The sequence below is a fragment of the Pistacia vera genome, unplaced genomic scaffold, assembly GCF_008641045.1.
Source record: "Pistacia vera cultivar Batoury unplaced genomic scaffold, PisVer_v2 Contig411, whole genome shotgun sequence".
Taxonomy (NCBI): domain Eukaryota; kingdom Viridiplantae; phylum Streptophyta; class Magnoliopsida; order Sapindales; family Anacardiaceae; genus Pistacia; species Pistacia vera.
In genome coordinates, this window is record NW_022196237.1 from 224,150 (window position 1) to 245,169 (window position 21,020).

At 36.3% G+C, this 21,020-nt stretch overlaps 4 protein-coding genes across 5 annotated transcripts; all 4 read left to right on the forward strand.

The window, feature by feature from the left end:
• The first annotated feature begins 3,152 nt into the window (after window positions 1–3,152).
• LOC116142522 (pathogen-associated molecular patterns-induced protein A70-like) lies at window positions 3,153–4,613 on the forward strand. Its single transcript, XM_031427950.1, has one exon. It carries the CDS (start codon window positions 3,213–3,215, stop codon window positions 4,104–4,106), a length of 894 nt encoding a protein of 297 aa, XP_031283810.1. The 5' UTR covers window positions 3,153–3,212; the 3' UTR covers window positions 4,107–4,613.
• Window positions 4,614–7,670: 3,057 nt separating this feature from the next.
• Window positions 7,671–10,341, forward strand: LOC116142524. Of its 2 annotated transcripts, none has more exons than XM_031427953.1 (7): window positions 7,671–7,966; window positions 8,051–8,150; window positions 8,266–8,386; window positions 8,700–8,821; window positions 8,935–9,056; window positions 9,652–9,811; window positions 9,986–10,341. In XM_031427953.1, the coding sequence occupies exons 1-7, from the start codon at window positions 7,813–7,815 to the stop codon at window positions 9,999–10,001; spliced, it is 795 nt and encodes a 264-aa protein (XP_031283813.1). In that variant the 5' UTR covers window positions 7,671–7,812; the 3' UTR covers window positions 10,002–10,341. The 2 variants fall into 2 exon arrangements, with proteins under 2 accessions (XP_031283813.1, XP_031283812.1); XM_031427952.1 differs by having other exon boundaries at window positions 9,997–10,341.
• A 2,742-nt stretch (window positions 10,342–13,083) lies between these two features.
• LOC116142519 (NDR1/HIN1-like protein 13) lies at window positions 13,084–13,839 on the forward strand. Its single transcript, XM_031427947.1, has one exon. It carries the CDS (start codon window positions 13,084–13,086, stop codon window positions 13,837–13,839), a length of 756 nt encoding a protein of 251 aa, XP_031283807.1.
• A 4,884-nt stretch (window positions 13,840–18,723) lies between these two features.
• Window positions 18,724–21,013, forward strand: LOC116142520 (probable leucine-rich repeat receptor-like protein kinase At1g68400). Its single transcript, XM_031427948.1, has 2 exons — window positions 18,724–20,009; window positions 20,131–21,013. The coding sequence occupies exons 1-2, from the start codon at window positions 18,758–18,760 to the stop codon at window positions 20,778–20,780; spliced, it is 1,902 nt and encodes a 633-aa protein (XP_031283808.1). The 5' UTR covers window positions 18,724–18,757; the 3' UTR covers window positions 20,781–21,013.
• The last annotated feature ends 7 nt before the right edge of the window (window positions 21,014–21,020 follow it).

The window sequence follows — 21,020 nt, forward strand, 5'->3', positions numbered from 1 at the left end:
TTTTTTTTTTCTTTAATCATCCAAAATGGGAGAGAGGCTCCCTTATACTCTCTAATTTCCTTGTCAAAGGAAAACACTTCTATAAATTTGCTCAAAACTTCATTCCACTTCAATCAAACTCAACCCAACATCAAGCAATCTCAACACTTCTCATATTTAAGTATATGCAACAACAAGCATAAATAGCATCCATCTCATCTCAATTGATATAAATACACATTCATACATAAATCTCTACTCAAAGGAGTTCTTAAATCTCACTTGGGTTGGGTTTACTTACTTTGTGAGGAAAATGGCTTTTTTAGCACTTTTCCTTCCCTTTTGAATCTTGTCTCTTCTCTACAACTTTAAACAACACAACAACGTAAGTCTCTAGCCAAAACATAAGAAAATTCTCATCTAAAGCAAGAATCCTTACCTTAGGATGCTTTAGATTAAACTTCTAAAAAAAAAAACTACTCAAAAAGTCCTTAGAAATCCTTGGAAGATTGAAGGAAATTTGAGAGGAAAATAGTGAATGGAAGAGGCGGTGGAAATGGATGAAATGAAGGGTTCTCTACACTTAACCCTTTTTAGCTCAACTTATACACAAACATCCCTATTTTGCCCTTGCTCTTTCTTAGAAATTCCATCCATATCCTTTGATTCCTTACAATCACACCCCCATACTAACATATTCTCCATGAAAATTTCTTACATTTTACTCCCCACTTTTCCTGCTAATTAGGGATAGAATGGTCAAATTGCCCTTAAGAAGAAAATATCTAAAACTTAATAACACTTTTCAGCCGACCCGTTGCCGCGGCGAAGACAAATCCGTCGCCGCGGCGAAACACTCTAGCAGCTACTCTATGGGTTATAGCACCTCTTTGCCGCGGCAAAGCTTATTCTTCACCCCGGTGAAGCCTGTAACCCCAAAATTTCGCCAAGTCTTCATAATTTTCAAGGCAACCACTCAACCAAACCAATACATTCATTCAACCAAGGACCAACCAAACAAAAATAACAACATATAAACTTACTTGAAGCTGAACCAATAAACATTTAAGCAATACAGCGAATCTTAACGACGTACCTCAAGTGGGGCGTTACACCTATCCCCGAAAAAAGTGGGGAATTCCTACCCCATACGAGGGCAAGGCCCATTGCCATGCCTAATTCGTTAGATTGTTAAATATAACATAGAAATTATGGTTATTATTATCTGACAACATTAAGGGAGAGTTTGGTTGTAGGTAATAAAGATTATTCGGGTTATGTCATCTTATATAACTTGATTACTATGTTTGGTTGTCAAGTAATCTAAGATTATGGTAATCTTGCATTACTAATAGTTGTTATTGTTGATAATATTTGAGGTAATCTGATTACCTTTATTTTCTCAGGTATTGTAAGATTACTTTGGTAATCTTATTTTTGTTACAAATTTATCCCTTATTAATAAAAATTTTGGACAATAATGCCTCTGTTTTAAAATAAATTTATATTAATATACTATTTTAGTTTTACCCTTGTTTAATTAAGTTTTTGGATAATAATATCCTTGTATTTAAAACAAATTACATACTACCACCGCCACCCAGCCACCACTGTCGACAATGGGCCAACCACCACGGACCATTGCGGAGTCCCTAAAAATGACCGAGATTCATTGGGAGGCTCCGGAAGGCTTCGATATAGCCGAAAATGGTGAGAATTGGCTTGATATGGCCGTTTTCGGCCATCAATATGGCTAGAAACTACCATATCAAGGCCTCATGGTCACGATGAGCTACTCACGATGAATTTCAGAGACTTTCGACAGTGGTTTGCCGTGGCGGTAGGCTGTGGCAGGGGGGTAGGGGAGATTTTGTCATAAATTAAAGTTTTATATAAGCGGGGGTGTTTTAGCTAAATCTGAAATATTGAGGGTTAAAAAATTATTCAAAAATTAATAATAAAAATAATATTATATTAACATTTAAAAAGAGGGCAATTTAGTAATTTAAATAACATACCCACCAATTTATTCCCTGTAAGACCATCTCCAACTCATTGCACTAGATTGGTGTGATTTTTGGTGAAATACTATTACATTTCTAACACACTGCAACAAAAATTGCACACAAAAAAATATTGCTTAAAATATTCTTTTTCTTTTTCTTTTATTGTAATAATCAACAATTAATCTATTTCACTCATTATTTTTATATATATTAATTAAATATAGAGAATGATATTTTTATTAAATAATAATTACTTTAAAAATTATACTAATTTAATAAAATTAAGCATTTATTTAATCAAATAAAGATTATATTTAATATAGAAAAATATTACATATAATGTAAAATGATACCAAAAAAAAAAAAACGACAACAACACAAAAGTTAAATTCTATATTGATAATAATTTAATTTTCCGAATTAGTATATTCTTGCTACAAGTGATCAATTAATGCATTTCGAAAAGCATGGTGAGCTTCTGTATCCTTGATTTGTCTATATCAAGCAAGAAAATTTTAAAATCGAATATTTTAATCTACGACAAATTCAACAAATTAACTTAAATACAAATAACAAAAAAAACTTTACTATTTAAACAATATCATGCCAAATTAGTGTGCATGAACAACGCTACACCAAATTTGATGTAATACTGTAGCAAAACACCAAATTAGTGCAAAAAATGACGTTGTATTGTAGTAAAATTCATGTTATTTTAGTCATTTCTAACCCAAAATAATACTGACTTAAAGATACTTTAACCAAACATATTAATATAATATATGTATCAATCAACCAAATATATTTTTATAATAATTTTCAATAATGTTGAAAGTAATATAAGATTAAGTGATGCAACCTTCCCGCACCTATGAGCTTTGTTATTAATTAAGAGTACTGACATATTATCTGCACATTGTCTTTCAATTGATTTATTTGAACGGTTCAAAATGTTAAACAAAAACCGGGAGATGCTAAAACGGTGTCGTTGTAATTGGCACAGTCCCCGCTCAGCAGCCTTTGCTGGATGCAACTACAACCTCATATTAACTCACAACCACCTATAGTGTTTTGTCTATTTGTGATTTACCCATCATGTTGCAACACGTGTCTCTCGAGATACTAAAATATGAAACCAAAATATCCCACCCATTGAAAACCCTTTTTCTCTTCTTCTAACTCCATTCCCCTTCTTCTTCTCTCCGCTTCTCTCCAGTACCGACAGCCATGTTTGAACAATCTGTATCTTTTATACCCTCAATTTGGGCTTCCATGAACAGTTGGTTCACTCCCACTGTTCTTTTTTTGTTCCTCAACCTCATGATTGGAACCATTTTCATCACTACTAGCTTGGCTAATTCCCACAAAGGCAATGACCAACACAAACAACAAGACCACCCACAACCCCACCAATTCGCTAGATCTCCATCTGTGTTGCAAAGACTCAAATCTATCAACTTTTACACTTACAGATCCCCCGAACCCAACACCAGCTTCACTCAGACTCCAGGTATGGACTCCCATTTCACTTATCATAATCTCACTCATGAACCTGAGCAACACCAGCATCAACCACCTCAGTCCACTACTGGATCTCCTTTGTTACAGAGGCTCAAGTCCATTAACCTCTACAACTATTTGTCTCAAGAATCCTCTCCTTCGCCCAAAACCCAAGAAGAAGATACCCATCAACAAGAAAATGTGCATCACCAAGAACCACAAGAAGAAGGAGGAAATGAAGGAGACGAGTACATTGAAAATGAAGAAGAGAGTCCTGATCTTGATGAGGTATATGGACAACCGAAGGGCAGCCACGTAAGCAGAACCAAATCTGATACCAAACCAGTGGGAGGAGAGATACCGAAGAAGCTACCAAAGAAAATGAAGAAGTCTGCGAGTACAAAGTCGGCCTTTTCTCACTTTGAAGAAGAAGACATTGTCGAGACTCGTAGGCCTGCAACTACTAAAGAAGGAAAAGCTAAAGCGACACAAGTGGTTGATGATGAAGTGGATGCTAAAGCTGATGATTTTATCTACAAGTTTAAGCAGCAGTTGAAGTTGCAGAGGATTGATTCCATTATAAGGTACAAGGAGATGATCACTAGAGGAAGTGAAAATTAAACTAGCTATGGCTTGGTTATGTGAGGGTGGGTTTTGTTAATTAATTTTTTTGTTTAAATTAAAATTTCAGGAGTTTATTTCTTGGGATGTAACTGCAGATCTACTGCTTATGTTGATGAACATTTTGTTCAAAATTATGCCACTGCTATTTCTAGTCTCATTTCTGAATACTCGTATACTTGGCTGTGGGGTTGAGGACATTTTGGTAATTTTGGGGATGTTTCTGTTGCATGTCCATGGAAGTAGGGGATACTTGCAGTTGCAGAAGCTTGTATTACTGAAATGCCCATTGGATTGGAGGTGGAGAAGTGGATAGAGTTACAGAAATACCCATGTATATTACGTTAGATACGGTAAAAATAGAGGGCAGTATGGTAGTTGGCGCATGATGTATTATCCGTATTTGCAGGTGGTTTGGTGTGAAGCACGTGGGTGATTTTGTTAGGGTAGTAAGCATTAATACCAAATCTATGGTGCATGTAAGATAGGACAGGTCAGAGAGTGAGAGGAATCAAATAGTGGATTTATTATTAAAAAACAAATGGGACATAGTGAAATGGTGATGTTGGTGCGTATCAATGTCATTTTAAACAAGTAACATTTAAAAGAGGTAGGAAAATGCTATTGCTATGTCAACCCAACTGTTAATGCTAACCTTTGAAATTGAATAAAGAGTAAACAACTTTTTCCCACCCAAAGGCCTAAATAATGGCCTAATTATACTTTTTCACCAACTTTTAAAATACCATTTTATTATCTAAATATTATATTATATCAATAATTTTCATTATCACATTGATATTAATTGTGAAGACGAAAATATCTGCACCAAAGATCAACCCCTGATCGTCGTTCATCGCAAATCAAAATTTCGTATGCCTTAGCCCAAATTTTGGCCGATTCTAGCACTAGAAATCGACCACGTCACTATCATTCAACTCACCGGCATCCCTCCACTGAAACCCTTCTCACCCCCACCCACAATCACTCCTTAATCATTTGAAGTCAAGGATGATAGTGGAGTTCGCGATTATTTTTTTCCAGCCGCACGGGTCCCTTTCTCTGGCCTATTTTGGTCGAAATACAGCATTGTTGGCTTTATTCAATCCCTCCACCAGCTTCCCAATCCTCTATAGACCAAAACCCCCAACAATCCCAAGCCTCTTCTCCCACCATTCGTTGGCCACCGCCTTGTTAGGGTTTCACTATTCTAAGCAAAACTCCAGTGGCTAATGACAACCAAAATCCAATCCAACACCACCATTCAAACTACAAAACCCCCCAAACCCCGTCACCTATTAGCTTGTCAATTGTCTGTCGAACTCGCCTCCACCATCGTGACTGGGTTTTTATTTTCCAGTGAAATTGGCTTCAATTTGATTTTTTTTTCTTTTTTTATAGATTGTTTGGACTTATTGAATGTTTGACAATTGATTTTGTTGGTTTTCTGGGCTATTTCCATTGCCGATGACAACCATTTTGCACTCTTTTGTCGGCTTACACTAAGTGCTTGACAAATTGCTCCACTTAGCACGCCCCAGTGTGTAGCTGCGTTGTGTGTGCGCCTGCAATAGCTTTTCCTCCTGTCAACGACCGTTTTTTCGATTGCTTCTGTTCATTGGTGAGAAATTAGGTGCCGGAGCGAGAGGGGCCAACGATTGGTGGTGCAAACGAATAGGGGTGATGCCTACCCTTTTTTACAACGAAGTTTACTAACGAAATTATAATTTGGATAGTAAAGTGGTATTTTAAATGTCTATGGGTGGGATAGTGTTATTAGACCATTATTTGGATGGGAAAAAAATAGTTTACTCTTAAATAAACTATATAGTTGGGCTTTATAATAGGGGAAACATTGAATCAAAGAGGATGGATGTATAATTGCGGTGGCTTTTGTAATTGGGTAGCTATATTAAAATGCCATAAGAAGCTTTACTTGTGGAATAATATTACACATACATCATTCTCATATAATATTATGTGACAAGATATGATTTGGTGAAAGTTTAATTTTAACTTTAAATTAGCCAATTATATTTTGCCACATAATATTGTATGAAAAATGTTGTATAAAAATTATGTATGTATAGTATTACTCTTACTTGTGATAGATACCAAATATTAGGTCATCAAATGAATAATGGTTTAACATTTTATTTCTGATGATTATGATTCAGCCGCAAAGGGAGTGCATATATGCCATTACATTTGTAGCCTTATATTATCTCTTGAATCACAATAAGATGATAGTTGATGATATGTTTAGAATAATAATCAAGTGTCAGTCACCCATATCGTATTCTTGACATATTTATCATTATACTGTTGTCATTTTAATGGAAGATGATACGAGGACTTGGGTCTTTGTATGAGGATGTGGACATTTTTTTTTTGTTTTTTTTTTTTTGTAATTGGGGTGTTTGAACCAGTTTATGCATACCTTAACTAATTCTTGGAGTCTATTAAACATTCAACAAGTCCAAAAGATCATATAATTTACGGGTGTTCAAAAGAACCGGTTGGAACCAGAACCGACGGGTACCCTAGGTTTGGTTCTGGTTTCTACCCGGGACCAATCGTCAATGGATAGGTTTCGGTTCCAAATTTTTGGAACCAGAACCAGGAACCGAGACTAATATAAAATAAAATTAAATATTAGGAGGGTTAATAAAAACTTCTGTAGAAAAAGTAATGTGAATATATTTATATTTATATTTTATAACATTTAAAGTAAGTTGGTTTGACTTTTGAGAATCTACCTTTACAAAGTAATGGAGTTTGTAATTTTGAATTTATAATTTGCAATTTTATTTTTGTTAACTAGTGCCAGGTGGGGGTTATTTGTAAGTTTTTAAAGGTTTTTTTGCTATTTTAAAAATTTTTGGGGGGTTATGAATTTTATAGGGTACCCAGAATCGGAACCGGAATCATTGTTATAGGTTCTGGTTCTGGGTACATAGGAAGCAGAACCGTCGGTTTCGGTTCTGCTTCCAAATTTTAAGGAACCGTCGATTCCGGTTCCGGTTCCGGTTCTGATTTCTTCAAAAAGTGTAGGATACCCAGAACCGAACACCCCTAATATAAACCATAATGTTATTATGATAAATGACCCCAAGATTTAAACTTAGGAATTCATGGAAATGAGCAAACTTCATTAATTGTCAAACCAGCCCCTTAAGGTTGATGTGGACACGCCTTACTGCAAATTATAATTTACAAAATAAGTACCTAAAATAACAATTCAATATAAATAATCATATCCTAATTCTTGAATCATTTGTTTAATATTCATAGTAAGTAATAAATGTTATCATGGTAATTAAGGAATTAAAAGAGAATGTATTAACAAAAATGCTTCAATTAATAATATATTACTAATTTTATCCTAGAAACACGAATAAAATAATCTTTGACAAATCATGTACCAAAAACAATGGTCCACAATGACACTTTCACGTGCTGTCAACAACAAAACAACGTCGTTTCACGAAAAAAACAAACATCCTAACAAAACTAATGACCTCGTAGACATCATCAACCCACAAAAAAATGAAAAAAAAGTTTGCAAAAGGACATTGGGAGTCTCAGGAAAGCGAAGAAAAAAGTAAAAGAAGAAATGCAGAGACACAGAGAGCCAAAACACGCCGAGACTTGAGAGTAGTTTTAAAATAGACGAAAGTAAAGTTACTTGAGAAAGCAAAGAGAAATGGTGTTAATGGTCAAACAACAGCTTGGTAGAGGAAAGAAAACTCGTTTATGGGGAGGAGTATTTCTTTGTTGGCTCTTCTTCATCTTGATTACTCCAAAGTTCTCTTTTTACCCAGAACACCACCTTTTTGCTGATATGCGCAATTTTCTTGGTACTTTATCTATTCTCTTTATCTACAAATGCATAATCTCTTTTCTTGTAGTTGATGTTATTTTGATATCTGGGTATCTGACAGGAGTGCCTAACACCTTGAATGTGATCACAAATTTTCCCTTTTTGATTGTGGGTGTTATGGGGTTTGTTCTCACTCTCCAAGGAAGCTTTTTTAACATCAGGTTTATATTTTATATTGGTTTCGTTTTGTTTAGAGTGTTTTCAGTTGAACTTTGTGATGGTGTTGATGGATTTTGTTTTTATGGTTGTTGTGTCTGGAAATGGGTTTGGTTACAGTTGCCGAGGAGAGGTTTGGGGTTGGGCTCTATTCTATGCAGGAATAGCAGCTGTGGCGTTTGGTTCTGTTTATTATCATCTTATGCCTGATGATGATAGGGCAATGTGGGACAACTTGCCGGTTAGAACTACAATTCCATTGTATATCTCTCTATTAAGATGCTTATTTTGAATCTTGATATTACTTATGTAGGGGAACGAAAGGAATTATAAAACAAGAATTTTTTCTCTGCATTTAATAGTTAATTACGGTTTTTGAAGGTTGTAACACTATGCTTTTCTCACAAGTTTGCATTATGTGACTGCATGAAATTATTTTTTAAATTCTTTAAAAGTTAAAGTGATAGAAGTTTGCTCAATAACAATTGGAGGCATTGTTTTTTATTTTAATTTTACTCTTTGGATGTTGTTTTCTTGTGCATTTCTAATTGCAGATAATGATAGCATATTCCTCCCTGTTCTCAAGTTTTCTTGTTGAGAGAGTGGGGGAGAAGATTGGACTAAGTTGTTTGATTGCACTCATTTCAGTTGCTTTTCTTAGTATGATTTATGCAAGGTTAGCTTCTCGATTCTAGATTTTTTGCTAATCACTTTGTATATCTGCTTTGGGACTTGTTTGCTGAAATATTCATAAGGGTTCTGTTGAAAAGTGTTGCTAGTTGGTTGCAGAACATTTAATGATTTTCGGTTGTGCATGACGTTCCAGCTGATTCCATGCATAGCCATTCCGGCTATGGCATTTTTGTTCCCACCCAAATATACTCACTCAAGATATTGGCTCTATGCAGCAGGTATTTCACGTCCTTGATTTGTTTATTTAAATTTGTTTTATTCTATATGTCAAAGAAGAGATCTTTTGTTAAAGCTGACTTCAGTTCCTTTTATGGTTAGTGCAAACATTTGTGGTCCAAATATAATTAAATGGGTTGTGTCATTTATAAGGCTTGAGCAAGGTTTGATCTATAAGGCTTGAGCAAGGTTTGATCTTGAATTTGTTGTACCTCTACCTGTGAGGGAATTTTGATTGAGTTGAAGATCAAAGCTATCTTTGGAAGATTCAGAGTTATCCAAACATTCCCACTTTGAACTTTTCTTTGAACCGATGTTCATTTCTGTGAAGTTCACAAGATATGTATCATTTTTCAGACACAACTAAACCATGAGAGGAATTTACTGATGTGGATCAAGTAGTCGAAAGAGTTTAGAAGATCCATTGATGATATTTTTGTTTCCACTATGTTTTCTTTATTTTACTTTCTTAAACGTAATTATATCAGTCCATTAGTTTGTCCACAGATGCATAATTTGAAAGTATTAAGATAGTTATAAACATTGGGAAATTTTTATTTTGCTTTTAATTTATTAGTCATGCATTCTCTGCTGCAGGAGTTCAACTCCTAGCAAGATTTGAAGCTGTCGCTGACAGGAAAATATATCATGCAAATCATTACATTATCAGCGGACATTCCATGGAGCATTTGTGCTCGGCAGTTGTCCCTGTTCTGCTTTCAATCATGCTCTTGTTTAGAAATACAAGATTTCAAAGGTATTTGAGAATCTCAGTTCATTTTTAAACCATATGGGGAAATTATATTCTAGAATCTAGAATTCATTTGATTTACATGTATATTGTATTATGTGTGTGCCTGTTTCACTGTGTATACTTCCTTATACCTTAAGAGGAGAGGTGAAGAATTTTCTTTATTCTTATTTGTCTGAGGATTATAACAGATTAGGTGACTCTAAAGAGCGTCCATGAAGTTGAGAAAAGAAGGCATTCCCATTGCGATAGTTATCAGGTGCCCCAGCATATACAAGGAAATCATTCGTGGGAAGCAACAGGTTATTCATAATAGATTTTGTTTACCAGTGAAGATTTAGATTCTGATGTAACCTCTATTTTGTACCAAAACTCAAATTACTTAGTGAAGAACGAAGTAGAATCTGTTGGTTGTATCCTCTCTTATTATTATTATATTTTTTTGGGATGATCTGTCTTTCATATGGTAGTTTTACTACCGGCTTACAAGACTCTGCCATTTCGAGGCAAATATTCTGGACGTGTTGCTTGTTTTATATTATTGTGTTAAATGAATGTTTGCCATGTAAATTCGCTTCCATGCTAGCAGGTGAGGGCCCTGTGATTGCTCCAACCTTAGTGATTGTACAAGTCTTGGCATGGTAGAAGTATGAGAACAGAGCACAGGCCATGAACATGGATGTCCTTAACCTTATTCTCCATGTGTTGAGATGTTCAATGCTCACCCTATGCTGTTGGTCCAAACATCGCAAAGGGGTGCAATACTGCTTGAAATTTGCAGTAGCAATTTTCATAATTATCCAGGCATCCGAGGGAAGTATGAGAACAAAAAGTATCAATTTTAAATGCCATATGTTTGTCAAACATTTTTACATAGCATGTCTTCACATGTATGCTGTTTGCTCTGGATAATATTTTATTATAGCGGCATAACGGATAATTATATTATTGAGGTATATTATGCTTGCTACTTCTGTCAAGTAAAGAAAGGCATTGCTTTATTCACATGCAAGAGCATGTGCATGGCATGGCTAAAACATGCTGTGTTCCACCGTAATCATTGATGGTGTAAATATCATCAGAATCTGATTTAAGCTTTGCTTTAGTCAACCAAAATGTAGAATAACTGGAAATCAACTTCGGATATCCATGATGTGAACTTTATATAATAGTGTTTTGATGCTTACAAATCAATATAACTACTATCAGGTGGGTAATGAAGATGGCTATATGTGCGCATCATTTCCAGTGGATTAAATGACAGAAAATCGATGTTGATTAGAAGTGTCTTGTTTCTGTTTGTGTTCATTGTGTAGTGACTATGACATTGCTGTCTTCAGTTGTAGTACTTTGTCATGGAGATATGTAAGATCAGTTGCCTGTCTTGTTTTCTTTTTGTTGCCTTGTTGGCTTAGGTAGAACCGTAGAAGTGTGTTGCCTTTCTTTTCATCAGGAAATTTTGGAAGGTTACCAAATTATTCCTTGCCCTCTGTCAAAGTAAGGTGTTGATGACAATAGAACCACCACAATCACTATTGGATAACTTAATGGTAAAAGAGTAAAGAGGTTCAACATAGGTTCTTGAATTTGAGTTCTCTCAAACACAAATAGAGGTGATTACTAAGGGGATTTATCCAATTGTTAATTTTAGAATCCCAAAAGAATAATTGAGGTGCGGTTACGTTGATCTGAACACCTTAATTAAAAAAAAAAAAATGAACCATCACCCCATTTTCCATCAATTACAACTACAAATTACCCTAATACTTATCCTTAATCTACGTTAAAATACGTCATTTGAGTAAATATAAAACGCATTGTTACTTTTACTGGTACATAATATGAGGGTTGAGCAAGATACATTACACGCACACATCACAGGGAATTGACAGAATTTTAACAAGGGTTTAGTACACGATGAAGAAGGAAGTTTCATGGAAATAAATAGTGGGTAGAAAAGAATGGATGTAACGCGTATTGTTTTTGAGTGTTAAATGGGTATTCCTTGACTTTGTTTAGTGGGGATTTATTGTACTGTCTCACTCAGTCAGTCTCAATTTTCTAGGAGGGTGTCGGTGTGCCCTGTGCATGAAGCATGAGGGAGTCTTCATTTCTCTACACATTATGTACTTGTGATGATGAGGGGGACCAATAAGTATTAGACGAAAGTTGTTGGTTGCACTTGAGCTTGAATCTGAATTGGACCTTAATCAATGATTAATTAAGAGAAGGAAAAAGATCCTCCAACCTCGATAGCAGCGTTAATCTCGATAGCAGCGTTAATTAATAACGAACCACTATTAGTCCATAAACATCTATTGACTTGAGATTCAAGTTGAAGTTAGCGACCTGGCGACTTGGATTACTTAACTAATTACCTTGACCAACCTGCCGAATTCGAAACGAAATCAAACCGAGTAAACGACTTTTTTCCATCAAATTAATTGGTTAATAATATTTTTCACCTACAAATTATTTCAGTATCTTTTTCAATTATCCATCATTAAAACCTCTTAAATCTTACTTTTATCGATTATGTCAATTGTTAGCAATCAAACGATTAAGATTTATGTAATTATCTCTCTTCAATTAAATTTTGATCAATTTCAACCACCAAAAAATTTATCAATCTCCTCTTTTTTTAAACCCTACTAGTTTAGACTGAGATTTTACTCTCCCTTTATCATTAAAATATAAATATAAATAATAAAATAATATTTTAAGAATCATTAAACCATTATTTATCAAGAAAAAAACAGACATTAACTCAGTCGAACTACTACCGAGTGTCGTCGGTGGGATACTGCCCTGCCCTTTCTCTAGGGGCAGGTATTATTTTTCTTAAAACTTCCTGAATCCCAATAATTAAATTAATTTTCTCTTAAAACGTTCAAAAAGTTCAGCGATTAACAGAGTAAAAATCAGGGTTCTCTTACTAATTTTAATAAAAAATTATACTAAAGGATGGAGCCCACGTTGTCTGACAATTCACAAGATGTAATAAACAAGAATTAGGTTAAGTACGTGTTCGAGAGATGAGAAACTTGGCTTGGCATAAAAGTTAATAAAAAGTGAAATTACATCGCAAAGAGTGAAACTGAAACTGGGAAAAAAAAAGAAAAAAAAAAAAGAAGAAGAAGAGAGATTCCAAATTTGGTGAGGTGTAGGCATCCCTTTTGGGTGGCGACGATTACCTCTCTCCCACTTACTCTCTTTACATACAATCCACAATCTTTCTCTTTCTCCCCCATCTTCTTCCTAAACTCAAATCACAAATAATGTCTGACAGAGTTTTCCCTTCTTCCAAACCCGCCACCAATGGCACCACCGCACCCGCCACCAAGCCACCCCTTCGCCATCCATACCGTTCGCAACCCCACCACCGACGACACCGTACCCACCGCAACTACTGTTGTTGTTGCTGCTTTTGGACCATTCTCATCCTCCTTATCCTCGCTCTAATTATAGCAATTGCTGGCACTGCTCTTTATGTCCTCTACCGCCCTCAACGCCCCGCTTTCTCCATCCCTTCACTCCGTGTCCACCGACTCAATCTCACCACCACCTCCGACTCCTCCTCTAATCATCTCTCTACTCTCTTCAACTTCACTGTCACCTCCAAAAATCCTAACTCCCATCTCACTTACTTTTATGAACCATTTGATATCTCATTTTTTTCATCCAACGACGTCTTCTTGGGTAACGGTACTATACCTGCTTTCACATCCCCGACTAAAAACCAAACGGTTTTCAAGAACGTTATCGTTTCTGGGTCGAATGAGCTTGATACGGATTCTGTAACTTCATTGAAATCGGATCTGAAGAAAAAGAGTGGGGTTCCTTTGAAAATCGTGCTGGACACTAAAGTGAAAGTGAAAGCAGGGAAGCTGAACAGCAAGAAGATTGGAATCAGAGTTACGTGTGAGGAGTTCAAAGGGGTAGTACCGAAAGGTAAGTCGCCATCGGTGGCTACTTCTAATAAATCTAAGTGTAAGGTTGATCTTCGAATCAAGATCTGGAAATGGACTTTCTAGTCTAGTTATATTTTAACTATCTCTGTTTGGTGTTTTTTTTTTTTTTTTTTTTTGATATAAATACATATATTATTTTGTTCTGTCAATTGTTGAAGAGTGTTAAAAGAAGAATTAAGGGGTTGAGAAATGGTAGTAAAGTAAGTTGTTTCACTGATTTTGAAAATATTGATGATGATTTTCTGTGCTATAATTATTGTGACACAATTGTTTCTCATCTTCGTTTCACTTTGTTATGTGTTATTGAGAATTAATATACAATTAGAAAATAAGTATTATTTATGATTTTGAATATCCATTAATTGAATGGAGGAGATGACACAGTCACAGCCACTGAAATCTCAACCATAATTAGGTAGTAATGGGTAAGTGGAGTAATGAATGATGGAATTGGAGAGATAATTGAAGTGCATCTTTTCAATTAGGAAGTTATGATTATGAGTGGTAGGGTTTGTTGATTGTTGATAATTTTTGTTGTAATAGTAGTCAAGTACCTGAATCATATCCAGTGCTTTCTTTCACTTTCTGTTTATGTTTATGTTTAGAATTGAAAAAAAAAAAAGGTAAAAAAGGACCCTCGAGAATTAAGTTGGGATAATTAATGGGAATTTGGAGTGGGTGTGAGATAAAAATTAATATGAAAGGGGAAGAGTATTGGATCTGAGAGAATTAGAAAACAGAAGTAACATGGGACAGGTAGGCAAAGCAATGTTATGAAATCAATATGAAAGCAAATCCTCTTCTCACTTGGTTAATGTGAAGGTAGGCACATTTCAATTAATAAAGTTTGTCTTCTTTTGCGTGCATCTTACTCTCCTTAATCATAAATCTATTCCCATCATCTACCTAATTCAGTGAAAGAGTAAATTACATGTTTGCACCCAAGGTTTAGCCGAATGGCAAGTTCCCACGTTTCATAAATTACAGATTTCTCCTCTTATTTTTATAAATTACAGATTTTCACCTTTAAAATGATACTGTTTCATTTTTTTAACAGTTAAAAGGGTATAATCGTTATTTATTATAATTTGAAATTAAAATATCAAAATTATATAATAATGGCTCTTTTAACAGTTAAAAGGGTATAATCATTATTTACTATAATTTGAAATTAAAATATCAGAATTATACAATAATGACAAGAAGGAACTAGAGATAATTGGCTAGATGTGGTTCGATTAGAATCACACTCAGCCAAGTGTGATTCGGCTTGAATCACACGTGGCCAAGCGCGATTACAATCCAATCACACAAAATCCTCCACCCCCAATAATCAAACAACCACAATGCGCCAAATCAACAATAAAACAACTTTAAACATAAACATCAATCAAATCAAATTCAATTCATAATTCAAGCGAAACCCTAGGAAGCAGGGGCGACGATTGGAGGGTAAACATGGTCGAGGTTGTTGGGGGTTTTGGAGAGGAGGTGTCAATGATGCGATTAGTGGTGTCGGGGATGATTTTCGGTGACAAGATCAATAAAAAAGGCTTGAGGTGTGCAAATCAAACCAAGGGTGGCGACTAGCGAAAGGTGAGGCAAATAGGTGTGGGGTGGTAGGAGTTTTGGTGAGGGGGCTGAGCGGAATATGTTGGTGGTGTCGAGGAAGGTCAACGACACTGAAAATATGCCGATTTGGCTTGGGATGCAGTCACGTGTTAGTGAGTTTTTCCTTGAAAAAAGGCTCGAATCCAGCTAGATCTTGGACAAACAGGCTAGGAAGTGGCTCAAATGATGAAAAGGGTGAAGATTTATGTATTGTCGAGGGTTTAGGTTTCCCTTGAAGGAGTCGATGCAACCAATCGTAGATCTTCGAGGGTTCTTGTTCACAATAATATAGGCTGCAACAACATGCTTATCAACTGTTGTTTGTGTGCCTGCTGCTTGCATGTGTTGATAGTGTGGATTTGGGTTTATTTGCTTCATGGTGGGTGTTGTTTTGGAGAGGTGACGGGGGCTCGTGGGTATTGCTTTGTAGGTGACCTAATTGTGGTGGTGGTGGTTTGGAACGGGATGGTTTAAGGGTAGTTTGATAATAACACTTTTTATATTTATATCAAAATTCAACTATCAGTAACGATGTTACATAGGGTGTAATCTAGAATTTATGAAATCGGGTGGGAATTTGCCATTTCGCTATACCTTTGGGTGGGAACATGTGGTTTAGTATATATGAAAGTGGATGGATGGGATCTGATGTGAAAGGAAGTGGAGTTAAATTCGGGTGCACGTGGTTTCCGTGTGTTCTTGGTCTGCTTAGACAGGGGCAGTTGGAATTTTGTCAGAGTCTTTACACCGACTTCCACCCCTTCTTCCATTAATTAAATGCAAAAGGTTTAATCTCATCATTACTTTGATATAATTTTATTTGATAATTTAGTTACACATGTCAAATACCTGATGAATGAAGGTTCTGGGTATTTCAGTGAGACTTTGCTTTCAAGTAAAAACTCTCATCACCTCATGATTGTGGCCCATGGGCCGCATTGTTTTCTTTGGTTGGACTTCATATAACCTTTTCTTTCTCAATTTCATCTGCTTCACCTTTACTCACTAATAAATTGTTATTTCCTCTTTATTATTTCTGTAATAAATCTACTATAACTGTCTCAACCGATATATTTTTGAGAAATGGCTGACTTTACCATTTGAGTGGGTGATCTTATTCCTATACAATTATTGGTCATTTCATCACTACAAATGGGTTGCCAATTGCCGAAGTGCTCTACCCACTTTTCTAACTGCACCCACAATGTATAAGAAAATCCACAAGTTTAAATAGACGGTGGTTAATATATATAAAATATTATCTAATTGTTGTGCGGTCAATCTGAAGAGGGTAATTCCTTATTAGGAGAAAAAATATTTATATTGACTCAATTTGAAAGAAAATATTTAGATTGACTTAGATTCTAACTAAAGTAGTCGAAGATCATGTAACTTTTTAATCTTACATATTTAAATCTTATCTAAACTCTATCACGTAAATGGGTGTTATATAAACTCATCATAACTTGTTTTCTAGGAGGTTGGACAATTTTTCTAAGCAAATTTTCCTATGGATTATATTGCTCTTCGTAAGCTCTCAAAAACAATAAGATAACAGTAGACGTAAGCTTAAGTTCTAACGTGCTAAACCACTTTAAAAATCTCTTTGTTTTTAGTTCATTTCATTCATATTTATCGCTGATTATCATTAATCACGCACACATCAGTTCCGATCCTGGTAAGGTCGATCGGATGGTTGGTGTAAAATTCTATACCAACACCAACATTAAATTAAATGAAATTTAAATCATATTAATGCGTAGTATATGCTTAAAAAGAGCCCACCTGTCAAGTGTTATTTGTTACTAATTTCTAAACTTAGGTCGGAAGTCAAGCTGGGCTGGCTTCCACACCATTCCATAATTCTATTGCATCCGTATTTTTGTCCATACATAATCAATCAACACCTGTTCCTTGTTAATTAAGAAAGGCTCTACTTTCATATTTCATATTCTCAAATCTCAAGTGTTAAAAAAATTATTTCATTGAAATTTTATATAATATTGGAAATGTCTCTGTCTCTAAATCTACCGGTAAAGTTGTTGAAGAAGTGTTGATATTTGATGCAAATGCAGAGTAATTGACGTGTAAAATTGAAGGTCCATGTGTGGTTTGGTAAAATTATTAGAGAATCGGAAGTCAAAAACTTAGGAAATGCTTAGCTTGCAGTATCGGAATTGGATAATGTTGCTATCAGTTTGACAGGAGAGAGACAAGGTTGTCTCCTTCAATTCTTACTGGAACCCTCTTTCTCTTAGTTGTTCATTAGCTAACAGCGTTACGTCATTCATCAAAATCTATGGACCCCTTCACCATTAACGGCCCCATCAGCCTACTCTTCTTCTTTCTTCTTTTGTCCTCATGCCCCGCCTATCCCCGTCTCCATGCTTTGCTTACTGCCTAAACAAACTACAACCTTCCACTGTCAAGGCCCGATTCACGGTTTGATCAGCCTGACTGATTAAACCGGTGGTCTAAAAAATTTGAAATCTCGTAAAAATATCTTTGAAAAATTTTTCAATCCCGTATCTTTGAAATTTAGCTAATACACCTTTGCGATCTGTTTGGGTTTTGACTTTTTTAGTCAAATTCTGGCTGATTCGGATAGCCAAAATTCAATCTAACATCACTACTTGAATCATCACCCTCCACTCTATAAATCCCTCTAACCTAGGAACTTAGTAGCCCCTTGTTTGTTGGTTGTGACTCGCCAACATCGTTGTGATTGAGTTGATTTTTTCGATCAAATTTCGGTTGATTTTAATGTCAAAATTCAATCTAACATTATCACTTGAACCAGTGACCTTCATTCTATAAAATCCATCTAACCCCGACGCTTGATAGCCCTCCGTTCGTCGATCATAACTTGCATATTAGGTTAATTTTTTCAATCAAATTTCAACTGATTCTAACGTCTAAAATTCAATACAACACCATCCCTCAAGCCACCGATCTCTATCACAAAACTCTTCTAACCCAAGAACTTAATAGTCTCTCGTTTACCAATAATAAGATTAAGGATTTAGATGAATAATAAAATTGAGAACTTTGAACCAAAATGAACGTTCGCTGAGGATGATCCGGTCCGGTTTTCGTAACATTAAACACTTAATTAATCGTTTTCGATGTACGGCAAAGAAAAATAACCACCACTGACATCTCGTGCTTAACAAGTAACGTGATTCATTAGCGCGTATACCAACGCTCCCAAAACACGCTACACTACACATATTACATAATTAATTGCCACGTGTACCTAACGGCCTTCCATTCAGTATCAATTACCCAACGGCTACTCACCACTTAAACCTAGTATTGCCTTTCCTCATTTTCTTCTTCTTTTCCTGAGAAAATAAAGAGGAAGAAAGAAATGCTCGCATCCCATCATTTCATTTCATCTCTTTACTTCTTCATCTTCTTTTTCTGCTTCTGTTCTCTTTCACTATCCAACTCTGATTTTAATGCTTTACTATCCTTCAAAGCCTCCTTATCTGACCCTAACAGCTCTCTTTCTTCCTGGCTCAATTCAACTCAACCCTGTTCTGACTCATGGTTCGGTGTCACCTGCAACCCCGCCACTAACCGAGTCACTAAACTTGTTCTAGAGAATTTAAACCTCACTGGTTCGGTTCAGCCACTCAACCAACTCACTCATCTCAGACTCCTCAGCCTCAAGAATAATTTCTTTTATTCCTCAAACTTGAAGCTTTCTTCATGGCCTCATATAAAGAACATCTACCTCTCTCACAACCAATTCCGCGGCATATTCCCTTCCGGAGTATCCAATATCCGCCACCTCCATAGACTTGATTTGTCCTACAATCTTTTCACCGGTGAAATCCCTATGAGCGAGTTGACTCGCTTGCCGACTTTGTTGACTCTGCGGCTCGAGGAAAATTCCTTCACCGGAACTCTCGACTCAGCTAACTCAAGTTCTCTATCGCTTTTGGATTTTAATGTTTCAAAGAACAAACTGTCCGGCGAGATTCCGTCGTGGATGTCACGTTTTCTGATGAGTTCGTTCGGCGGGAACGAAAATCTCTGCGGTCGGCCTTTGGCATCGAATTGTTCAAATCGGCCGGCGGAGTCTGTGCCAGTACGATCAAGGTCAAGGAGATTGAGAGCTATAATAGTGTTGGTAATCGTTCTATTCGACGTGGTGGCGATTATAGCGGCCGTCGTGACAATCACGTGGTGTTGTTACAAGAGAAAAAGAAACCGTTGGGGTGGTGGGGTCCACAACGAAATGCAGATGAAGCATGGGACCCACCACAACCGTAACGGCAAATACGGTGGTGAAGAAGAAGATGAAATGGTGGTGTTTGAGGGGTGTCATAAGGGTTTTACGAAGGTTGGCGATTTGTTAAAAGCATCAGCCGAATTGTTAGGAAAAGGGTGTGTGGGGACCACTTATAAGGTTGTGATGGAGGGTGGTGATGTGGTGGTTGTCAAGAGGATGAGAGAAAGGAAGAAGAAGAAGGAGGTTGATGAGTGGCTTAGTGTGATTGGTGGGTTGAGACACTGTAATATTGTGAACCTCAGAGCATATTTTAACGCCAAGGATGAATTACTTCTGGTCTATGATTTTCTACCAAACGGAAGCCTGCAGTCTCTCTTGCATGGTATCCGCTGGACCTCATTCATTTTTAAGATTTTTTTATACATTTTATATTAATTAACTTTATTATATATGCTTGCACGTTTATACTGATAAATTAATTTTCACATGTATATTGATGATAGGAGATAGAGGACCGGGAAGGACTCCATTAGATTGGACTACAAGGTTAAAACTAGCTTCTGATTCTGCAAAAGGCCTAGCTTTTCTTCATGGTTACGACAAAATCAAGCTTTTTCATGGGCATCTCTCATCATCTAATATTGTCGTTGATCGGCTGGGCAATGCATGTATTTCTGACATTAGTGTCCACCAACTTTTGCCTTCACCCCTTTTAATAAACAATGCCTATAAAGCCCCAGAGGTGAAGCCTAACAACAGCAGCAACCGGAGCCAAAGAAAATATACGCAGAAATGTGATGTTTATAGCTTTGGGGTGGTATTGTTGGAGATGTTGACTGGGAAAATGGCGACGGGAGATGGAGAATCGAGTATAGTGTTGTGGGCGCAAAGGACGGCTGCAGAAGAGGATTCATGGGAGGTGTTTGATTTCGAGTTAATAAGAGACAAAGAGATGGAGGAGGAAATGCGGGCTCTTTTGCAGGTTGCTCTGCTGTGCTTAGCTCCATTACCAAGAAATCGTCCCAAGATGAGTTTGGTGCATAGGATGATTGAAGATATTAGGACAAAAGGTTCAATTGATGGCGGGAATTCATTCATTAATAATCTTTCTTCGGACTCTTCCCCTTCTCTGTCTGAAACCGTCGTTAATTAACTTCACTAGATAGCAATGAAATTGAGGGCAGTTGATAGGAACCCAGCTGGAGGAGTGGCTGTGGAGGATGGAGATGCAGGAAGATATCCTGCAAGGGCTCGGCAAAGCTCCTGCATGGACGAAGGATTATCGCATGGGGCGTTGAGCAGTAGAGTTATTTTATGTTATTGTCATTAGTTTTGGATGATTGATGTTATTCTCCTTTATTTTGGGCATTAGTTGGATTATTAAGACTTTACA